The 22,250-nt window shown below is 45.3% G+C and overlaps 1 protein-coding gene across 3 annotated transcripts in view; it reads left to right on the top strand.

Moving 5' to 3' along the window:
• LOC121632690 (neoverrucotoxin subunit beta-like) overlaps window positions 1-19,838 on the top strand; it is a 50,342-nt gene extending 30,504 nt beyond the window's left edge. For all 3 annotated transcript variants that reach the window (XM_041974364.1, XM_041974362.1, XM_041974365.1), the window contains exons 3-4: window positions 17,399-18,862; window positions 18,951-19,838. In XM_041974364.1, coding sequence (XP_041830298.1) covers window positions 17,399-18,862; window positions 18,951-19,498 — 2,012 coding nt within the window. In that variant the 3' untranslated portion in view covers window positions 19,499-19,838. The remainder of the gene's footprint in view (window positions 1-17,398; window positions 18,863-18,950) is intronic.
• Window positions 19,839-22,250: the final 2,412 nt, after the last annotated feature.

The following is a 22,250-nucleotide window of genomic DNA, read 5'->3' as shown; positions in this document are numbered from 1 at the left end:
TATATAATAGAAGTGTGGAAAACGTTGTTCCACAATCCAAACTTTACCGTCTCTAGCATATTGAAGACTTTACTGTTCTGGTTCTCCTGACAGATAACACTGGAAGCTGCAGCTGTGGAGCCTAAACACATTTAGTTTTCTTAGCTTTACATAGAATTACTCTTCCCTTCATGCATGGACCTCATTCATTTTGTTTACAGAATTAATCTTTATTTGCTGAAATTAAGTTGGTCTTTGCACAAAAATATTTTCTGCTCAAAATTTAACTGGTGTACAAAAATGTTTTCTGTTCTATTCTATTCTGTTCTATTCTATTCTATTCTATTCTATTCTATTCTATTCTATTCTATTCTACAGTCATTTAGCAGATGCTTTTCTCCAAAGAGACTTACTTGAGTGTGTTGAAACCGGTGACGAATATTTACCCTATTGTCAGTTCTTTGACCGACCTTTCAGGCTCACGTCCTGTTGTTTCCTCTCTTGGATCTTTAACGACCGGTGAGACTCCAGTCGCGAAGTGATGGGCGAACCTTTCCACCTCGATTCTTGTGGCGCGAGAATAAGCAATTTTACCCCTTTAGAATTCCTGATTATTACCGTCCGCTCATTGCGGAGATAGACCTGAGGAGTTATTCTGGTAGATAAGCCAGCCTTTGGGTCTAGGAGTATGAAGCTACCGTACTATCGTCCTAACAGGAAAACTACCTGGTATCGAAATAATAACCTAGCGAATTCTTATGTCTCTTCGGGCATTGGGGAATCTGGGGCTTACCTGCTCGTTGTGTTGTCCTCTCCTGTCCTCAGTGGATGTGGACAAATATGAGAGAAATAAGTTTGGTTGGGAAGTTAACCGAAGTTAACTATAACCCTTTTATTCAAGTTTTCTTTTATTGGTAAAATGCAGAAAGAATAAAATAAAAAGAAAGAAAAAAGAATAAAATTCCCTTTTTGGGGCTTCCCTTTCAGTGAGGGCTAAAAAGCAAAATAAAAGAAAATAAAAGAAAATAAAAGGTTTTCTCACAAGGAGTGTTTTCCGCTTTCGCGGTCTAAGTTTTCTTCAATAATAAGTAAATCTCCCTTGGCAAACGGGCAAAATCTATCCCAGTAAGAGGGATGAAGTTCTGTAAAAATCTAACTAAGTTTTCTTCTAAGTCTCCGTAGAAAATCTGTAGAAGTCTCTGTAGAAAATCTCCGCAGCAGCTCTTCAAAATCTCCGGACAAATCTTTCTTTTCACAAAAACACCAGTATATATACATAACTTAAAAACCATCCCATCTGGTACCTTCCCACTAGCAGAAAAAACACTAAAAACCAACCCACTCAGTAATTTTCCATCGAAAGAAACAACTTAGAACCAACCCACTTAGTATTTTTCCATCAGCAGAAAAGCATACGTGAGCATCCTACAAGTTGGTCCCTCCTTCTGGGTTGCATCAGGGCTGAAGGAAAGAAGACACTTTTCCCTGCCCCGTTATCTATCTATCCTTACAGTTTTTCTACACAAAGGCTGCTTGTTAATATCTTCTGAGTTTGCTGGGAAATTCCGCTCTGCTTCGGAGCGAAGCAGATAACAGGTTACTCCCTTCTCCCAGACCTCCTGGGCCTCTCTTCACTTCCTCAGCAGTGTAAAAAACTCTGTCTCTTATTTGTACCTTATTTGTGAATGCACTCTCTGTAAACTACAAACTAATAACAACTAAGCTTCAACTCTTATTAATTAAAACCCAAACCCTAATGAACATCACTAAATCTAAAGATAATAATGTAAATAAGCATGCAAGCAGGAATATATGAAATGTGAATGAGTAATACATTACACATAGAAAAACATAACTGAGTATTAATCAGGCAGTCCATAAACTCAGTCTTTTGATTAAAAACATCATCTCACATCATGTGTGCCATAACAGTCATAGATTCAAACTTTAATAAAACTTTTCTCCCTCTTCCACTCACTGAGAGCAGAAAGCGGGGGTTTCCAGCAGGTGTTATCTGTCGAGATAAGGGCCTCTGCTCCCTGTCCGTTGCCTTAGCAACGGCTCTCTGGCCTGGAGCAGTGTTCACGCCACCATAGAAGAGCGCGGCCTTCACACCCTCCTTGGCGGGATACGCTGCTCCTCATAGACGATGATTCCTCTGTCAGAATCTTCTCCTCGTACTTCGGCCCACAGGAAACTCTTTTGCTGGTCATTGGGGGGACGATGCCACACAGTCACCGCAACTCTCTTCCTTGTTCCTCCAAGCTCTTCTTGTGCGATCCCTTTGTCTTGGCTTTGACAGGGGTTCCTCTCTTTCGTCGATCTTCTCCTGTTCCCGTTCTTCCGCTAGTACAGCGGCTGCTTCCATCACCTTGTCTCCTTCATCGGCCTTTTTCATCAACATTGCGATGATTTCTTCTTGTCTGTAGTTGTCTTTAATTTGTCCTTCCAACTTCTCCAAGGAAGGTTTGTTGTCCAGCATTTCACCCGCCATGACGAGCAATTGATCTTCTCCAGGACCTTCCGGAGGGAAGAGGTCCAAGGCATCTCCCAAATTGGGTGTTTTGAGCTGTAACTGCTCTAATTCTTGAAACAGCGATTCCGTCTCAGAGAGAACTCCTCTCTGGTCTGCACCCTCCACTCGTCGAGTGTGTCTTTGTTCATCTTCCTCTTTGACCTCCTTCTCCCTTTCGGGCTGGCGTTTCTTGACTGCCTCGGCATAGGATAGTCGTTTGGCACACCCTTGGCTTTGGCTATCTCCTCTATCTCCTTCTGCACTCTGCAACGAAGGCATTCAGATCTGAATTGCATGCATGCACATACCAGTATGGTTATATAACGACTCCAGAATATCTGGTCTGTCTCTGTAGTTGGTATTAAGGTCTCACTTCCCAGGAAGGTCGAGAGAGTAACTTTGTTTCCGTTTAGCAGCATCACTTTCGCTGGTTCCCCGTTTGGGGCTGTGGATCTTCTCTCTGCTTCCTATCATAAAAGTACAATATCCCATGACAGGGAAAATGGCTGAGTTAATGTAAGTAATTGCGACAATATCCGCATAACTAACTTTTAATATAATAACTGATCCAGTTGATTGAATACTCATGCTAACAAGAGGATAAGTTCTAAAATTGAGAGAGAGTTGCATTCACTAATCCTAACAAGGCTTATAACTGTATTAGTTCTTAGCATAACTGTTCCTCCGTCTCACAAGAGGATAAAATTTATAATACATGAAGGCCTACTGGTCCCCAAGCAGGGCTCTGCTAGCTCGGCACAGAAACCAATATATGCCTGTTCTTTGCCATCGCTAAGTCTGTCTCCTGACCCTTCATAAATAATAAAATTATATTACCGTGGTAACTATTGGTGAGGTCCCTTCAGGGTTGTGAGTCGTGGCCTTCCCTTCATCAGGGCTGCTTTCGTTGTCTGAGCTGTTCATCCTGTCCTATCTTTCTCGTCCGGGTCTCCAATCTGATCTCTACCTCTAGTAACCTTCTATTATATCCTATTCGCCCCTCCCCTCAATTCGGCTCCGCCTTCAGGGGCGTGGTCTCCCTTCCTCCGTCTGAACAGAGGCATGAGGGGGCGGTCCATCTTATCACGTAGGTTTTCACACTCCAAGGCGTCTCTCTCCTCGGATGGTTCAAATAAGGGCCGTTTATACGTCTCGAACCTCCTCTTAAGGTAGTACAGGAAAACCTTGATGACTATGAGAGCCCCTGCTAGTGCTACCAGGAAGCAGGTGGCGTATATGAGATAAGGTTTGAGGACAGTGAAAAGCGGCTCCAATACTGAGTCGTTTACTGCAGTTGCTGCTGTCGTCACAACTGTTTTTACTGCTCCCTTTGCTACTTTCCCCAGTTCCTGCAACCCTATTTTGGCTCCTTCACCCGCCACCTTAAATACATCCCCCCATGTAATTTTCTTGCCTTCGCCCCACTTGCCAAATTTTATGGGAAAACATCTTCCCTCCTTCACTACATGAGTCCATCTCCAAGAAGGACGAAGTTCGTCCTCCTCGATCTCATTGGGGGTCCAATGTTTGAATTGGCTGAATCTCAGAACACTAGTGTATCCTTCGAATATGTGTTCTGTCCGATACAGGATATTTATCATGAGCGATAGTGTATTCTGGGCATGGCAATAGGTTGTGGCCAGGCCCAGGAGGTTTCCTATATTAAAATCTGTTATCCCAAAGCTGGGCCAATCATCATCACAAACCATGTTCTGTTCATGACTCTGCTTGCCCTCAACGTCTGGTATGGCGATACCCCTTCGTACCGTCATGAGTTGCTGATAAAAATTAGTACACGCCTTCCCCATTATTGTTGGGGGATCTATTCCATATCTCATGGAGTACTTTCGAGTATTTGCTTCTACCACATACTTATTTCCATCATCATCCTGCCTTATCCACCTCTGGGACAATTGATATTGTTGAAAGTATTCCCCATCTCTCACAGCCCTCTTTGCTGCATAATCAGTGTCATACCTATACTTGCTATAGCCTCGTTTCCTAGTGTAATATCCAAACTTTACTTGATTTTTTCGAGTATACTCTGTCATCTTGTGTGCTGTTGCTGGGTACGCACTTGAATATCTTGCCATTCTAACCAGGGTATATTTAGTGTAGCTCTTCTCTGTGCGTGTAATTATTCTGGGCCAGGTCAAGTTAAAGTTCTCTGATAACTCGGGGTCATGAGAGTTTGCCATCATGGACATTACTTGTCCCCACCAATGGTTTCTCATTATCCCTTCCAAATCCTCATTACCAGTGAGGAGTTGGTTCCTACAGTTAGCAAGCTGTATTCTCCCTTCTTGGGAAATTCCTGGTACTACCACGTACCTGTCGTCTGAATACAGGCGTCTGGCATCAAAATAGGGTGTATTATAGAAGTATGAGTACATTCCTCCCACGGTCTCTTGGAAGGTCCCCAGGTGGGTTCTATTCCACCTTCCCCCTTCATTGTCTGATTTATTGTAAATTCTCAGCTTCGAGAAATCCTCTTTGGTGCTCAGTAGGGCGCTTTCAATACATTTCACCATAAGTGTTTCGAAGGACGGGTAATTGTTATCCATCCATTCGCTAACCCTTGGGTGTTTAAAGTTAGGAACTTTCATTCCCCATTCCCATTTTCCATTGTTTGGATGCATATAGTATCCCGGGAAGGGCCAATGCATCCCATTTGGATGGGTTCTGTTAGTTTCATTTTTTGATAACCACGGGGACGTGGTTACAAACAAGGTCCAGTTAAAGTATTCTCCAATTTCTTGGTCTTCTAAGGCACAGAATGCACATCTGTCACTTATTGCTCTTCTGGCCCTCTGTCTCTTAACAATGGCTTCTGAGTTCTTTGCATACTCTGACTCGATCATTCGATTCATTAGTTCTGTCACTCCAAGAAATGTGGTGGCTTCTTTTCTGGTCATCCCCTGTTTCGGTTCCCATGATTCAACCGATTCTATTACCAGGGGTTCCATTAAACAGAGGGTACGATTTGCTCCCTTTTCGGGATTGCAGGTGCAATTCTTTACTTGGAAATGTCCCAGACCAATTCCTCCCCAGAAGGGGCTCTTATGGTGATATCTTCCTGTCATGGTTTGACAGGTTATGGTTTCCTGCGTCTCATTAATCAGCCGTATTATCTCTTTTACCCTAAAGGGTTGATCTGGAACAGTGTTTACAGCTTTCACCACCGTCCCATTCAGGTGTGTTGTGGTGTTTGTCCCTGGTCCCTTGAGAGGGGAGATGTGTACCATCAACTGCTCCCAAGTCCAGGGTGCACTGGTTTCAGGTTTAAGCTGCCAGTTGTCTGTGTTAACACAGTTAATTTCTGTGCTATTCTTACACCTAATTCCCGGCATGACAAGGTCAAACCAGTTTTCCCAGATGGTTCTGTTAATACCAGAGCTATTGCTCAGGCCGTCCGACCTTGGGATCTCTAACTCTGTGAACTCCCAGTACATGGGGTGACCTTCGTTGACTGTGACCTGCTTCTCATATTCGAGAATAAGTATGCGGCTATTCAATACCACCATGGTGTATGCTGCTATTGTAATGGCCAGTGCGAGGATTATTCCTGTCCTCAGCCATCGTCTACACCTGTCCCTTCTACTCTCCCTTTCCCTTTTGTAGGGTTTGGCGGAGGTTTCCCCTCGATCGGGTCTCTCAGGGTAGGTCATCTCCCTAAAAGGGGATAGGAGAACTTTCTTTTAGTTATTGGTTGAAGGTCAGGGGAGCGCGCCCCTGCTTCATAAACACATATATGCCGAAGGCCACCACCTGTCCTTTTTCATTCACATATCTTGTTTTCTCTATTTTGAGAGATCCTGGCATCCCATTCGTGCATTTTACACTGGCTTCACAGCTGGTTATCTGATATTTCATTTCTTTCTCAGTGCTTTTCATGGTTCCTGTCGTAACCCAGTCCCTTTGGAACGGGGCCATTGATATCTCCTCTGTCTTTCCCTTTTCTTTCTTATTCCACCATTTGAATCTTCCCCTATTCAGTTGCTTATTAATCAGATTTCCTAGAACCACGGTCTGATATCCTTTCACTCCCCATCCCGTTTTTGCTATGACGGGTTCCGGGTATGATTCCTGTATTATGTTCCTAATTTCCTGACCAGTAAGGTCAAGACCGGAGCGATATGTCATGGTGGAACATTGTCTCACAATTGGTTGCAGGCTGCCTTTGGCACAGCAAATTATCCCATAAGTGGTCCGAGTGCAACACTGGTGGGGGATCATGTCTCCGTGGTCCAGTCGGCAGACATTGTATCGACACATTTTGGTGGTCATACACTTCTGACAAAAGGTCAGCTTAGCGCTTCCAGCCAGTTCTACTCCCACTGGGGATGCTCTGTTTGGAGTTAGATTACGAGGTCTGTTTTCTCTCTGACCTTCCCAGACTGGGTCAAAGACTCTTATTTTACATATAGCACAACACCCTGGTTTATATTCTTCCCATTCTAGGAACCCTCTTGTTTCTCCCCCAGGGGGGCTAGTTCCCAAGTAGGTACCCTTGGTGGTACTAGAGAGGCACAACTGACCCCTACTTAGGGCGTTTTTGGTGGGTGTTGGGTTTTCTGAATCCATTATCCTTGTAGTTGATTTTCCCTCGGTCTCTTTCTGCTCTCCCGGGTTTTACGCCTGTAAGGACAGAAAGGGACCTTAGGTTCTTATACCAGCAGGGTTAACTGTTTCCTTTAATCTCCCTTTTTGGGCTGTAAACCCTGGTGGCTATACAATATCTGGAGAGACCTCGAGGGGGGCCTCTTTGTTTTTCATATATACATATACCCCCAAGGCCACAATTTCTAAAGCCTCATTTAAGTATAGCATTCTACTTATATACATCTCTCCTTTTCCTGTAGCTGTCTCTACCATTATGGTTCCTAGCCTTATGTGGACTGTCAGTGAACCTTGCGGTGTCGGGCGCGTGCCCGTAGTCATCCAGTCCCTCATGTACTTTGCGATCGGGCCTGTTTCATATATAGTTCCCCTCTTGGCTTTCTTAGGGGTGATGTCTCTCCCTCTCAGGATTTCAGTCTCTATAACTTCACCCAAGGTAGTTAGGTGGAAGCCTCCGAAACCCCACCCTTGCTTGGCTTTAATCAGTTCTGGGTAGGCTTGCCGGATCATGCGTCCGATTTCGTGTCTCTGCCAGGTCCGTCCAGAACGGTAAAATAGGCTTGTGACCTGACGATTTATCATTGTCACTGTTCCCCTGCTGCAGTTCAGGACTCCGTAGATTCCCCTCTCACAACATTGATAGGGGACTTCGGTTCCATGGTCAAGCCTACAGATGTTGTATCTGAGGCTTATAGGAATGCATTTTTCACAAAAAGTTATCTTAAAAGCTTCTGCCAATTCTATTCCCTTTCGAGGGGGTGGATTAGGACTTAACCTTGGGGGTCGATATTTCCTAAGGCCTTCCCAGCGCTTAGAGAACACTTTGATATCACAAAGTGCACAATGCCCCGGGATATAGGCCTTCCATTCCAGGAATCCCTGGGTATCCCATCCGGGATACGAGACCCCCAAGTAGGTGCCCCTATCCCCGCCCGAGAGACATAGCTGACCTCGAGCTAGCATACTTTTAGCAGGGCCGCTGTCGGTTGTGAGCCGACCAGGGGCCCGACCCTCCTCGGTTGTGAGCCGACCTCGGGTCAAACCCTCCTCGGTTGTGAGCCGACCTCGGGTTTTGCTTGCTTGGCTGTCGTCAGACTTAGCGGGGTTGCTTTTTCGTTCCCTGAGCCGTGGCATGGTGAATCTGATTTGGGTGAGCTATTATCCCGTTCTCTAGTCGGACTAAGTTCCCTTTTACCGCTTCGACGACGAACGTGCCTTGTAGATTAGTTTTGACGTATCCTCCTCTGTTCTTTGGGCCTCTTTTTAACCAAATCTTGTCTCCCGGTTTAAATGGTTTTAGCCCTGCGGAGACAGAGAGGACGTCCTTACTCTTTGTAGTCTTTATGTGCGGCATCGATAAATAACGGTTTAGTTTCACTAGTCCGATCGGGCCATCCCAGTCTTTCTTTAGGGATGTTTGGATATACTCCTTTGCCGTTCGGATTGCCCTTTCAGCTATCCCATTTGTATTGCTCTGGTATGGGATACTGAATACGGGTTGTATTCCTAGGCTCTCGAGTAGTTTCATTACTTTATCATTTTTAAAATGCGTGCCATTGTCCATCCTGATTGATTTTGCTGTTATTCTGCTAGAAAAAAATCTAGCTATTGCTGTACTGATTGTGTTGCCTGTGGACGTCCTGAGGGGAAACACTTCTGTGTCTTCTCCTGCATTATCTGCTATCAGGAGAAATTGGCCGTGGCCTTTCCCTCCTTTTTCCGTCAGTACGGCTACATCAGCTGAATAGTGTTCTCCCCTAACTTCTGTAGCTATGGGTTGTGGTTCTATGGGAGGTTTTTTGTGTCCTCCCTTTTCAGCACATTCTGTACAAGCTTTCTTCATCTCTGAAAACTTCTCCCTGAAGCCTTTTATTATTAATTTGCTCTCTTTAAGGATGGCTTCCATCCTCTTAGTACCAATATGCCCAGTGTTGTCATGAATCTGTTTTATTATCTCTGTCGCCTCTCCCTCAGGACATACATACCGTCCGTCGGGTGTCAGCCAAGATTTTGGTAGGATGAGTGGTTTGTTGAGTAGCAGACCTCTGGCCTGAGCCAGTTCATCTGCCCTCCTATTCCCTTCAAAATCAGGACCTTGATTTCTTGTGTGACTATTCACATGTCTCACAAGCACAGTTCTCCCTTGTTTTAGGTTTGCTATTATAGTCCAAAGACTTTTATGCTCTAGGGGTCTCCCCTTATTGTCTGTGAAACCAGTTGCTGCCCAGAATTCCAAATCCTCTGTGAGGCCTCTATACACATAGTGTGAGTCAGTTACGATCCGTACCACTTTGTATTTTCTTATGTCTGCATCTGCGAGGGCTTCGAGTACTGCTGTAACTTCTGCCACTTGTGCAGTCCCGTATACAAATCCACTCCATTCCCTTTGTTGGGATTGGCTAGGCTGAGCTACTACGGCCCACTTGGCTCGTATCTCACTGTTTCTTTTGGATCCGTCAGTGTAATACGTACACTGTGGTTCTGGTTCTGTTGTTTCTTTTTCTTTTTCTTTCCTCCTGAGAGGTTTTTCTCCCCTGAACGAAAAGTTCGGGTCTTCTAGCATCATTTGCCATTTTCCCCATCTGCTTCCAAGTGCTTTGCTTCCTTCAACCGTATTTTTCCCTGCTTCCCTCAAGAGAAGATTTTCTGTTTTTACCAATACAGGTTTTCCTTGAGCTAGGTTTCTAATTTCCGGATACCTTTTGAACAACAAGCATAAGGTCTTCTCCGTATCCGGATATTTCCTCTCAGTTGGCGAGAAGCTATAGTTTTTACTATAGAAGGGGGCTTTGTCTCCTTCATTGAAGGCTTGGACTGTCCCTCCTAGTTCTCCCACATAGGTGGCTACTTCAATCCCTTTATTGGGGTCTCTGTTGGTTAGAACCACTCGGGCACCTTTAGCCCATTCCATCATTTGTCCAAAGAGGAGCTTTTCCCCTTGGGTTAATTCCCTATCATGGGTTGTGATTTTTCCATTCTTTTCTCTTTTCCTAAATCCCCTTTTTATCTTATGAAGGGGTCCACTGTATTGGAAATACCCTGGTAGGTGACGAGATATGTACTCAATCTTCCCTAGAATCCCCTCCAGTTCTTTGACTGTCTTCGGGGTCCCTATTCCCTCCAGGGTTTGGTCCAAGACCCCTCTACCTTGTTCGGTAAATGAAAATCCCAAGTAGGTGCAGGAGTCGGTTGCTATTTCACACTTCTTCAGGCCTACTTTAAACCCAGCACTTTTCAGCTTTCCCAACACTCTCTCGAGCGTGTTCAGGTGTTCTTCCTCATCATCATGAGAGAAGTATACATCATCAATATATACCATTACAGGTTCTCCCTCAAGTACGGTTTCTATAGCACTTTGGAAGACATTGGGTGCGTTACAGTAACCTTGGGGCATCCGTTTCCATAGATATGCTTCTCTTCCTATCTGGAAGCATGTTTTCAGGCTACTGTCCTCATCCAACGGGATACTCCAGAACCCGTTAGCTAAGTCAAGGGTAGTTTTGAATTTCAGGAGCGGCGCTTCATGAAGAGTTCTGTTTGGGTCTATTATCTGTCTACTGTCTTTCTCAGTTCTCCTATTTAATTCCCTTAAGTTATGTACCATTCGATGTGTTTTATCTGGTTTCGGGACAGCTTGGATGGGCAACAGACATGGGGGGTTTTCTATTTTTTCAACCACATCAAGGCTCTCCAACTCTTTTAAGGTTGTCATTATTTCTTCTCTCCCATTTTTAATGGGGTACTGTCTTTCTTTTGGGGGCATACTGGCGGGTATGTGGTGAACAAAATCTTTTGCAAACCCCACATCATTTTTGAACCGAGCATATTCACCCTTTTCTAGGATTGATAACAATCGTTCTTTGTCTGTGACCGTGCTTTTGTCTATGATACGCTCAATTTGCTCAGTGATATTTACTTCCTTCATATAGGCTCCTCCAGCCGAGTAGCCGGTGGGAAGAGCTCTACTGAGGTCAGTTATTCCTAGCATTTTCCTGTCTCCCTGAATATATTTTAATCCTTCCGCTGTTTCGTGTATAGGTACGATTTTGGTCTCGCCGTCCGCAAACGTTACCGGTTTATTCTGTTTTGGGGGGTTAGGAGGCTCATGATCGAGAGTGGTCATGTCTGCTCCCGTATCTATAGTAAATTCTTCTATTTTTCCATCTACCACAGCTCTGGCTTTCAGCCAGGGTCCTTTTTGGTATGCTACTTCATTTAACTTCGTGAGGACTGAGGAGGGGGCCTCTTTTGGTAGTTGTGTTTTTTGTCCCAGGCATCTCTTTTCACTAAGAACTCGTCCTTTGCTGTTCTGTCCATTTTGGTCCACTGGTCGTTGCTGACCCGCGGGCGGGGATCGTTCCCTTTCGGGTTCCACCAGGGATTGGCAGTTCCCTGGCTGGATTGTTGAGGAGTTTGTTTTGGCTGTGTGCGCAATTCTGCTTCCCGATTGTACGGGGGCCTGTTTTGCTGGAGGGGGGCTGAGTTCGGCCGATCTGGCCTGGGCCTGTCCCTTTGTTCGGGCCTCCTGTCGGGCTTGCCTCCCGACCCTGTATTTCCGTTTTTTGAACGGAGGAGCAGTGATTGACGATCATATACGTCCAGCTCTAATTGTTTGTCATTGGAGGATAATAGGGCCCATTTAGCCGCTAACAGGTGTCCCCCGGGGACGCTTAATAGCAACCTTTCTCTATGCAGGTCGCCTCCTCCCGCAAGGGTAAGGGAGCGCATGGCTACATTCAGGCTGATTACCCCGTCCCTAACCTGTTCAGCTAGCCGCTGTTTCTTTTCTTCCAGGTCATCAGACCCTGGTGTCCTGACCTTATTCCTCAGCAGGTCTGAGGGTCGGCAGCCGGCGGGAAGGTTAATCCCCCTAGATCCTCTTAAGAACAGGGTGAACGACGGATCGTCCAGCTGTTCCGCCTCGAGGCCCATTTCTACACAGCGCTGGAGTAGCTGTGTATCGCTCTCCCCTGGATTTCTCCTTGGGATGATTTCATTATAATTTAGCGTGAGGGGGAGTGATGAGGGGATTCGATCTTCTGGTTCGGGTGTCCTTTGAGCAGGTTCTAATGCTGTATCCCAGGCAGACCTAGCTGCCGGGCGTCCTCTTACAGAGGTCTCAAATGTTTCATTTCCAGGGCCGCCTGCCCCGGCTTCCCTTGGGGTTGAAAACCTTATGGGTGACGGCTCTGAGTGTACGGGGGGCTCTTGTCTCAGGAGAGTTCTGGCTCACTCATGGTGTCTTTCCACTGAGCGGTCCCTCCTTTTTACTTCTCCCCGCAGCCAGTCATACCCCGCTGCGAGGTACGCTTGCTTAAAGGGGGCACCTATTTCCTCCATAGCATATACCTCCCGACTGGTCTTCATCTTGGGGACCAGTGGGGCCCCTATTTCATCATAATCATACCACTCTGGTAGTGCGAGTCTTTCTGTTGGGTTGTACTCATCCCCTCTCCATAGGGGGTTAAAATATGTGTTTCCTTCCCCAAATACAACCGGCTCCTCCACTGGGTGCCTGAGTGGGTCGTATTCAGGTACGGGTATCGGGCGGGCCCGTCGTACATCCCCTCGCCTCAGGAGAGGTTCTCCCGTTTTACGGGTCAATCCCAGGGGTGAGAGACACTGCCTGGGCGCGCTTCTCTGTCTAACGGACACCGAGTTCACCGGTGGGTCGGTGAACCGGAGCCTTCTGGTTGGGGTGTTGCTCCGTATGATGCTCCCTCTTGGGGCGCTTCCTCTCCCTGAACGCTCAGGGGAGGGATGAGGAGTCGGCTCTCGTCTAGACGATCCGGTATGAGACCGGTTTGGATGTCGGCGACTGGCTGCCGGTGATGCGGGTGTAAAAGGGGCTGGGGGGATTGGTTCATCCTCACTGTCCGATTCCTCGGATTCGTCCTCATGCATAGCTTGCTGCACTGCATACATGTCAGCCTGCTTATGTACGAGGATTGTTACCCTAGCTCTGGGGGGCAGAGAGTCCCATGGGAAGGTGCGAGCTATTATTAGCCCTATCTCCCTTGAGGGCAGCTGTCCACAGCGATGTCCCTGGTAGTGGGCCCGTATTACCAAGGAGGGGTGTGGCTCCCCCTCCAGGTCTTGTATTTCGTTTGCTACGGCTCGTGCAATATCTGTTATTGCGGTTTCCCTTTGGGGCCTTATGACCGCAGTTCGTACAGCGTGATATTTTACAGCAAGATTGCCTAATGTTGTGTGGCGTACTAGGTGTTCATTGTTCCCCTCTTGGGGCTTAAAGTTTCTGAGGTTCCTTCTCCCCACAGCTCTTCTCACCTCAGCCCATCCTTTTGGCTCATCATCCCATGGCTCCGTCTCACTCCTGAATAGGAGGAGCCGGTGGGCTGCAATACCTTCCCCATCTATGGGGGCTACTGCTACAGTTACTGGTCCCGGCTCCCTGGAGCCCCCTCCCCCTGCTCCTTCCTGTGCATCGTTATTGATGGCTCGGAAGGGCTGGGGGATGCCTGGGGGTTCGGGTTCTGGGTCTCCCGGTAAGGGAAATAACTCCGGGGGTGGAGGTGGAAAATCAGGTGGAGGAGGAAAATCCGGGGGGTTTAGGCTACTCCCCGGGTGCTCTAGTCCCTGTATGGGATTCCCTCTCTCTTCCTGTGGAAGATCCGGGTATAACCTGTTTCTCCCCGGGTGATCGGGGTTTTCTGGAGGGGGTCTAGTGTTTTCTCTCCCTCCCATTTCCCTGCTTAGCAGCGGGATTAGGGTCTGGAGTCGCTGAAACTGCTGATCTGAATTAGTTACTATATACACTCTTCTCCCTTCCATCACCTCTATGAGGATCCGGAGGCTCAGTTCTTCGTTCATTCTCCACTCTCCTACTCCCAATAAAGGGAACAGGAGTGGGGCGGTTGGGATTACCAAGGCCGCTACGGCCCGGTAGGCTTCTCTTAAGTATCGTTCTTCACTTTCCCGGTTATCCGGGGGTTCCCATGCGAGCATTACTATTCCTCTAAATTCCCCTAATGAATGTAGGGGCACATAATGGGCTGTGTTCCTTGGTAGGGGAAGCTGTGCCTGATACCTTTCTCGGTGCTCTCCCACTTCTCTGGGGAACCTTCTAAGCAGGGCCGCTGCTGTGCCTGCTCCATGATTTAACCCTGTGTTACAGGAATTGACAATGACCGCTCCCGAAATGGGGGCTCTGAGATTCTCGAGATTTCCCAGCAAAAGGTGAACCGGTCCGGAGCACTCTGCGCGCTCTGCCCGGCGCTCGGTTACACGCGTTCGTTCGAGAAAATCTCGTAGACGATGCCTAATTTCTCCCATGGAGGGGATTGTTTCTTCACTATCCTCGTCCTCCGCGAAGGAGGAACGATCGTCCCAATCAGATTCCCATGCACGGCTTGCCATAGTTTTTAATACACTTACTTTTCACGGTACCTGTTTCTCGTGGGTTGGCCAAACCGCTCCGGAAATAACCCGTATAAAAGTACTTTTGTGTATTAGTTGGTACTCTTTTGGAAACCTAATCTGAGTCACTCTTCCTATATGACTTGTTTTTCAGTTAGGTCCCATCTGGGGTGCCATGTTGAAACCGGTGACGAATATTTACCCTATTGTCAGTTCTTTGACCGACCTTTCAGGCTCACGCCCTGTTGTTTCCTCTCTTGGATCTTTAACGACCGGTGAGACTCCAGTCGCAAAGTGATGGGCGAACCTTTCCACCTCGATTCTTGTGGCGCGAGAATAAGCAATTTTACCCCTTTAGAATTCCTGATTATTACCGTCCGCTCATTGCGGAGATAGACCTGAGGAGTTATTCTGGTAGATAAGCCAGCCTTTGGGTCTAGGAGTATGAAGCTACCGTACTATCGTCCTAACAGGAAAACTACCTGGTATCGAAATAATAACCTAGCGAATTCTTATGTCTCTTCGGGCATTGGGGAATCTGGGGCTTACCTGCTCGTTGTGTTGTCCTCTCCTGTCCTCAGTGGATGTGGACAAATATGAGAGAAATAAGTTTGGTTGGGAAGTTAACCGAAGTTAACTATAACCCTTTTATTCAAGTTTTCTTTTATTGGTAAAATACAGAAAGAATAAAATAAAAAGAAAGAAAAAAGAATAAAATTCCCTTTTTGGGGCTTCCCTTTCAGTGAGGGCTAAAAAGCAAAATAAAAGAAAATAAAAGAAAATAAAAGGTTTTCTCACAAGGAGTGTTTTCCGCTTTCGCGGTCTAAGTTTTCTTCAATAATAAGTAAATCTCCCTTGGCAAACGGGCAAAATCTATCCCAGTAAGAGGGATGAAGTTCTGTAAAAATCTAACTAAGTTTTCTTCTAAGTCTCCGTAGAAAATCTGTAGAAGTCTCTGTAGAAAATCTCCGCAGCAGCTCTTCAAAATCTCCGGACAAATCTTTCTTTTCACAAAAACACCAGTATATATACATAACTTAAAAACCATCCCATCTGGTACCTTCCCACTAGCAGAAAAAACACTAAAAACCAACCCACTCAGTAATTTTCCATCGAAAGAAACAACTTAGAACCAACCCACTTAGTATTTTTCCATCAGCAGAAAAGCATACGTGAGCATCCTACAAGTTGGTCCCTCCTTCTGGGTTGCATCAGGGCTGAAGGAAAGAAGACACTTTTCCCTGCCCCGTTATCTATCTATCCTTACAGTTTTTCTACACAAAGGCTGCTTGTTAATATCTTCTGAGTTTGCTGGGAAATTCCGCTCTGCTTCGGAGCGAAGCAGATAACAGGTTACTCCCTTCTCCCAGACCTCCTGGGCCTCTCTTCACTTCCTCAGCAGTGTAAAAAACTCTGTCTCTTATTTGTACCTTATTTGTGAATGCACTCTCTGTAAACTACAAACTAATAACAACTAAGCTTCAACTCTTATTAATTAAAACCCAAACCCTAATGAACATCACTAAATCTAAAGATAATAATGTAAATAAGCATGCAAGCAGGAATATATGAAATGTGAATGAGTAATACATTACACATAGAAAAACATAACTGAGTATTAATCAGGCAGTCCATAAACTCAGTCTTTTGATTAAAAACATCATCTCACATCATGTGTGCCATAACAGTCATAGATTCAAACTTTAATAAAACTTTTCTCCCTCTTCCACTCACTGAGAGCAGAAAGCGGGGGTTTCCAGCAGGTGTTATCTGTCGAGATAAGGGTCTCTGCTCCCTGTCCGTTGCCTTAGCAACGGCTCTCTGGCCTGGAGCAGTGTTCACGCCACCATAGAAGAGCGCGGCCTTCACAAGTGTAAGAACAACACAAACATGAAATTAACCAGGAGGGGCGTCATTATTAATTGGTAGTCAGACTGTTGGGAGTCCAGGTGCTGTCATCTAGCGCTAGAGGCAGTGCTTTTTTTTAAGGGCTTTTAGGGTCCCTCTCCCGATAATACTCCTTTGTCTAATGATGAGATCACGATTTCATCACACAACATCATCTTGAGCGTAAGTCCACGCAGCTTCTTCAGTACTTGGTAGATCGTTCCACCACCGGGGAACAACAGAGGAGAAGAGTCTAGCTACTGATGTGGTGCCACCTTGTGGTGGGAGCACTAGGCGTCTTTCACTGGCAGAGCGTAACTGTGGAGAGGGAGTGTAGCTCTGGATTAAGGAGTGGAGGTAGACCGGAGCTGTTTGGGTTATTGTTTTGTAAGCCAAAAGCAGAGCTTTGAATTTGATGAGCTCTTTTGGGCTGGTTGAAGACCAGACGTGCTGCTGTGTTCTGGATCATCTGCAGAGTTTTAACTGAGTCTGGTAGGGTCTGATCCTCTTGATGTTGTAGATAGTAAATCAGAAAGACCAGGCAACGGAGGCAATATGGCATAATGTGGGCACAAGAATGACAGGATCAAACTGCACGTTTATCTGTGGCGGTAAGGAAGGATTGGCTGGAAAGACAATAAGCTCAGTCTTGGACAGATTTAGCTGAAGGTGACTATCCTTCATCCATGCGGAGATATCAGCAACAGGCTGATATTCACATGGAGACGGTTGTGTCGGGTCAGGTGGGAAAGAAAGGAAAAGCTGAGTGTCATCTGCATAGCGGTGGTAGGAGAAACTATGAGAGCTGATGATGCACCGAGTGAGAAGGTTTATAGTGAAAAGAGAAGAGGGCCAAGCACCGAGCCCTGAGGCACCCCTATTATGAGACCAAATGCTGTTTAACACACTTCAGAAGCCACATTATGATTCTCTGTTCATCTTTAGTCATTTCAAGAACATTTAACTCACTGACAATTAACAAAAACCTGCTTCTTAACTGAAATGTTCTGGTTTCTGCAGGTTTTACACTCTGGGATCATCAAACTATAGTAAATAACACAGTTAAAACCTCTCAGCAAAGCAGTGCATTTGAAATTTCTGCATCTGAATCCACTGAATCCAAATCTTCTCTGCTGGATATTGAAGCTTCTCTGAAAGCCAGTTTCTTAGGTGGACTGGTAGAAGTTGGAGGATCTGCAAAGTACCTGACAGATCAGAAGAAGTTTGCCAACCAGAGCAGAGTCACGTCTCAGTATAAAGCCACCACCAACTTCAAACAGTTGTCAATGCCGGCCCTTCAAACCTTGGATGAAGATCAGATTAATGCTATAAAGAAGAGCTCTGCAACACATGTAGTCAGTGGTATCCTTTATGGAGCAAATGCTTTCTTTGTGTTTGACAGTGAGAAGTTAGACGCGAGCAGTGTTCAGAACATCCAAGGCCAGATGCAAGCAGTGATAAAGAAAATCCCTTCATTTAATGTGGAGGGAAAAGTTGACATCAAACTGACTGAAGAGGAAAAGAAGCTGACTGAGAAATTCTCCTGTAAATTCCATGGAGATTTCATTCTTCAAAACAACCCTTCAACATTTGTAGATGCAGTGAAGACCTATGTAGAACTGCCGAAGCTACTGGGAGAAGATGGAGAAAATTCTGTCCCAGTGAAAGTCTGGCTGCTGCCGCTGAAGAGTCTGTATCCTGAAGCTCCTGATATGGTGAGTGAGATCAGTGTTGGACTGGTGAGGAGAGTTGAAGAAGCTCTGGACGACCTCAGAGAGATGGAAACAAGATGCAATGATTCTCTGGTTGATGAAGCTGTAGAGAATTTTCCTCAGCTTCAAGAAGAGATGAAAAGTTTCCAGAGCCTGTGTGGTCTTTACAAATCTAAACTCCAACAGACCATGAAAGAGAAACTTCCCTCCATCCGTGAAGGTAGAGAAGATGAGAGCTCCCTGAAGCAGCTCTTTGAAGACAGAGAAAAGTCTCCATTCAGTCATGACAAGATGGAGAAGTGGCTGGTCTGCATGGAGAGAGAAATCAATGTTATCAGATCATGTCTAGAACCAATGAAGGGAACAAAGATCGTCCACAACCAGTCAGAGTTAGACAGAGAAGTTCTCGCTCCAGGTGTCACTGATGCTCTCTGCTTTGTCTTCACCTCTTTGGAGGATGATGACCCTTACATCGATAAGATGAAGACCTACTTGGACACACTTAGACTAGGGGGACCCAGTAAAGACCCCTGGTTCTACTCAACTGAGGTTGTAACCAAAATGAGAGAAAAAGCCAGAGTTCTCCATGATCTTGCCAAAGCTCTGAAGAACAAAAAGGATTTCTGCTTCCTTGTGGCTGCCATTGCAAACAAGAAATACACCGGAGCAACCATCTACCAGTACAAAGATGGCCATCTGGTCACAGAGGACTTTTCCCAACCAGACCCACCCCCTGTGGAGACCATCACAGACAGAAGAGACCTCATCTGGTGTAAGTTCTTTATGTTTTTACTCAGAAATGAACAGAAAAGTGTTTTTCTGTTGAAATGATTTAGGTTGTGTTTTCATTTTACCACCAGATGCTTGTCATCTCACTGTGGACCTGGACACTGTCGGCCAAGAACTCTTCCTCTCTGAAGACAACAAAAAGTTGACATGTAAACAGGGAGGATCTCATGGTTATCCTGAAAACCCAAAGAGGTTTAAGTATCCACAGTTTCTGTGTCACGAGAAGCTGACTGGACGAAGTTACTGGGTGATAGAGTGGAGTGATATAGAAAGTGACAATGTCCTGGTGGGTGTTGCATACAGTACAATTCCAGGAGATTCTTACCTGAGCATCTCAGATAAATGTTGGGTGTTAAATCACTTTTCTTTCAAAAGTCTTTTCCTAAATGCACTAAATGCACTTCATTCAAAAATGGTGTGGAAGGCCCCTTTCCCTTATGGCTGCATCAGGATTGGGGTGTTCCTGGACTGGTCTGCAGGGACTCTGTCCTTCTACAGGGCCGAGGGTGACACACTGGCTCACCTGTACACCTTCCACACCCAATTTACTGATCCTGTTTATCCGATTTGTGCAGCTTATAATACTGACAATTATGTCTATCTGCGTCCAATAGATTAAGAGTCATAACAAGACCTGAGACTTCACAGGAACGTGTTTGTCTCAAAGGTTTTACAAGCAAAGTGAAAACCTTAAACCTGACATAAACCTGTCATTTACTACATGTTGAAATTATACATGTACATTTATTTTCATGGTTCTTCTTTAATCAACAGCTTTATGGGTTTTGTTCTCCAACCAGATTAAAAGAAACACAGATATGCAAACCCAGTTTCTTTGTCAGAAACTTAAATTTCTTCTTTCATCTTTTTAAGTAGAATTGCTGAAATGAAATTTCTCATATAATCATTGCTTAATATTATATATAACCTGCTTTAGAAAATAGTGGATAATCAGAGATCTGCTGACACACAAGATGAGATTTTATGAAATATTGTACAACCTGTTGATCTTTAGTGATTTTTTTCACTAAATAATTTTCATTTAATTAAAAATTTTAAACATCTATTTGTAATATCGTTTGTTTTTGTGTTTTTCTTTATATTTCTCTTTTTTCAAGTTTAAAACTCTTTCATATCTTAAAAATCTTTTTTAAAAGATGAAAAAAAGTTTAATGTTTTTCTTTAATTCAACAAACTTCTATAAAACCTGATATATCTGCTTGTTTGTTTGCAATCTCACAGAATATATACACCACCTTTCGTCAAACTATTTTGACAGGTGGTGTTGACCAATCAGAAGCTGCTACGTCATCACCCAAAGTCCCTCCCCCTCTTCGAGAGCATAAGTGACATGGTTGCATGGATGTCCCTCCCCCTCTTCGAGAGCATAAGTGACATGGTGGTCATCATCCGGAAGTTGCATCATTTCACTGGATCCAGAAATGTCGTCATTGCTGGCATCCTTGGTGGTTTTAGAGCCAATAAGGTGAGGGTTTGGTCAAACGGTGCGTCGGTCCAACAAGGGCATGTCTGAAAAACTGTGAAAATAAGAAGACCAGTTTTTTCTTTACAGAAGAGAAGTACGGAGAAGAAATGGAGAGAAGAGCTACCAACATCACTAGCGGAGGTGAAGTGGTTCCTCACACGAGCAACAATGAGTTACCAAGCTGCATCAGACCAAACAGTACTCCTCCAGGAGATGACTGTAACCATCTATGAATTAACACGTTTGATACCCAGAGCTCCGGTTAAGAGAGTTTTGTATTACCAGAGGATCCAGATGCCTTCAGCCAAGTCTCTGCATGATGAATGGTTTCTAGCTCCCTACTGAATGAGTGGTAGGTGGGGTATGTGCTGAAGTACGAGACAGGTGAACTCTGTATGTATCAGGCAGATGGGGGTGAAACTTTTGGAACTTTACCGAATGTAGCATCTTTGACCTCCAGCGACTGGGGATCCCTGAAGATAGTGGTGCCGCAGTGGCGTGGTGGGCTTGAGCTAGGCTCCTTGGATGAAGAAGAGCATACAACGGTTTCTCCTCCTAAACCTCCTCGATTGGAACGTTTCCCCAGCAACTTGGAGAGAGACGGCTGGAGAAAGCCACATGGAAAACCACCGCCTTAGGCCGGTGGCTTTTCTAAACCAGCCTCCGGAGCTTTGGGGATCCATGGGATGAGAGGACTTTATTTTGGAGTCCTTTAATTCAGAGTGAGGCGTCTTCCAAATGGTGTTGGCTCTGCCTCATACTGTCTGATAAAATGGATGAAATTAGTGACAAGATTAGCACCCTCTTCCGGACTGCCGCAACTGGAAAGACACTTTAATGGTGAAAAAAGGGAGGCGACCAAGATGTTGCTGGGAGCGGATGGTTTTCATTGGTAGGAGAAAGGCTATAGGAATATTTGAAAAATTTTAAGGTTATGGAATCTAATTTTTTCCCAAAATACTGATACACTGTTTTCCATGGAACTAACTCACCATAAGAACCGTGAAAAGTGTTGTTGAGACAAATAAAACTAAGAGTTTATTGACTTTACGAACTATCCTTGAAAGTTAGCTTGCTTGAGCTCAGCTTGCATAATGTCGAGCCAAGCCCCAATGTCCGTGTTGAACAATATGGAGGTGGATCTCCTGAAAGAAAAACGGAGGATTTAAGAAACTCAATCTGGAAAAAATGATCCAAAACAACTCGGCTGAGATTGAAAGCTTGAGCGAAGCATTTAATTCAATTCATACTGATGTTATGGATTTAAAACAAGAAAACTAAACACTGAAAACTAAAATTGTGGAGCTGAAGGAAAAAAACATCATCGCTAGAACTACAGGTGAACGAACAATAAAGGTACAACCGCAGATGGTGTCTACAAATTCATGGGGTGGCTGAAAACTCTTCAGAAAATGTAAAAGAAAAATGGTAAATGGTCCGTATTTTATATAGCGCTTTACTGTACCTGGGATGATACCCAAAGCGCTTTACATTATACATCACATTCACCCATTCACACACAGATGGCGGAAGCTGCCATGCAAGGCGCTCGACCACGACCCATCAGGAGCAATTAGGGGTTTGGTGTCTTGCCCAAGGACACCTCGACATGAACCCGACTTGGCCGAGGATCAAACCGGCAACCCTCGGGTTACGAGACAACCGCTCTACCTTGCTGAGCCATGCCGCCCCCTTTTATCATAAGATTTACATCCAGAACAGCGAGAGATCTCACATGGAAACACGCCAAACAAAGTGCCTTTCTGCGAAATTTAGGTCTCAGGTTCAAGGGAGGATCTCACCACCAGAGACAAAGAAGTCGTCTTTGGCCTGCGGTGGAGAAAGCAAGGAAAGATGGCGAGACAGCTTACTTCAGCAGAGTGAG

The sequence above is a fragment of the Melanotaenia boesemani genome, chromosome 21 (genome assembly GCF_017639745.1).
Source record: "Melanotaenia boesemani isolate fMelBoe1 chromosome 21, fMelBoe1.pri, whole genome shotgun sequence".
Taxonomy (NCBI): domain Eukaryota; kingdom Metazoa; phylum Chordata; class Actinopteri; order Atheriniformes; family Melanotaeniidae; genus Melanotaenia; species Melanotaenia boesemani.
Note: the sequence above shows the minus strand (reverse complement) of the source record. Positions and strands in the feature narration are given on the sequence as shown.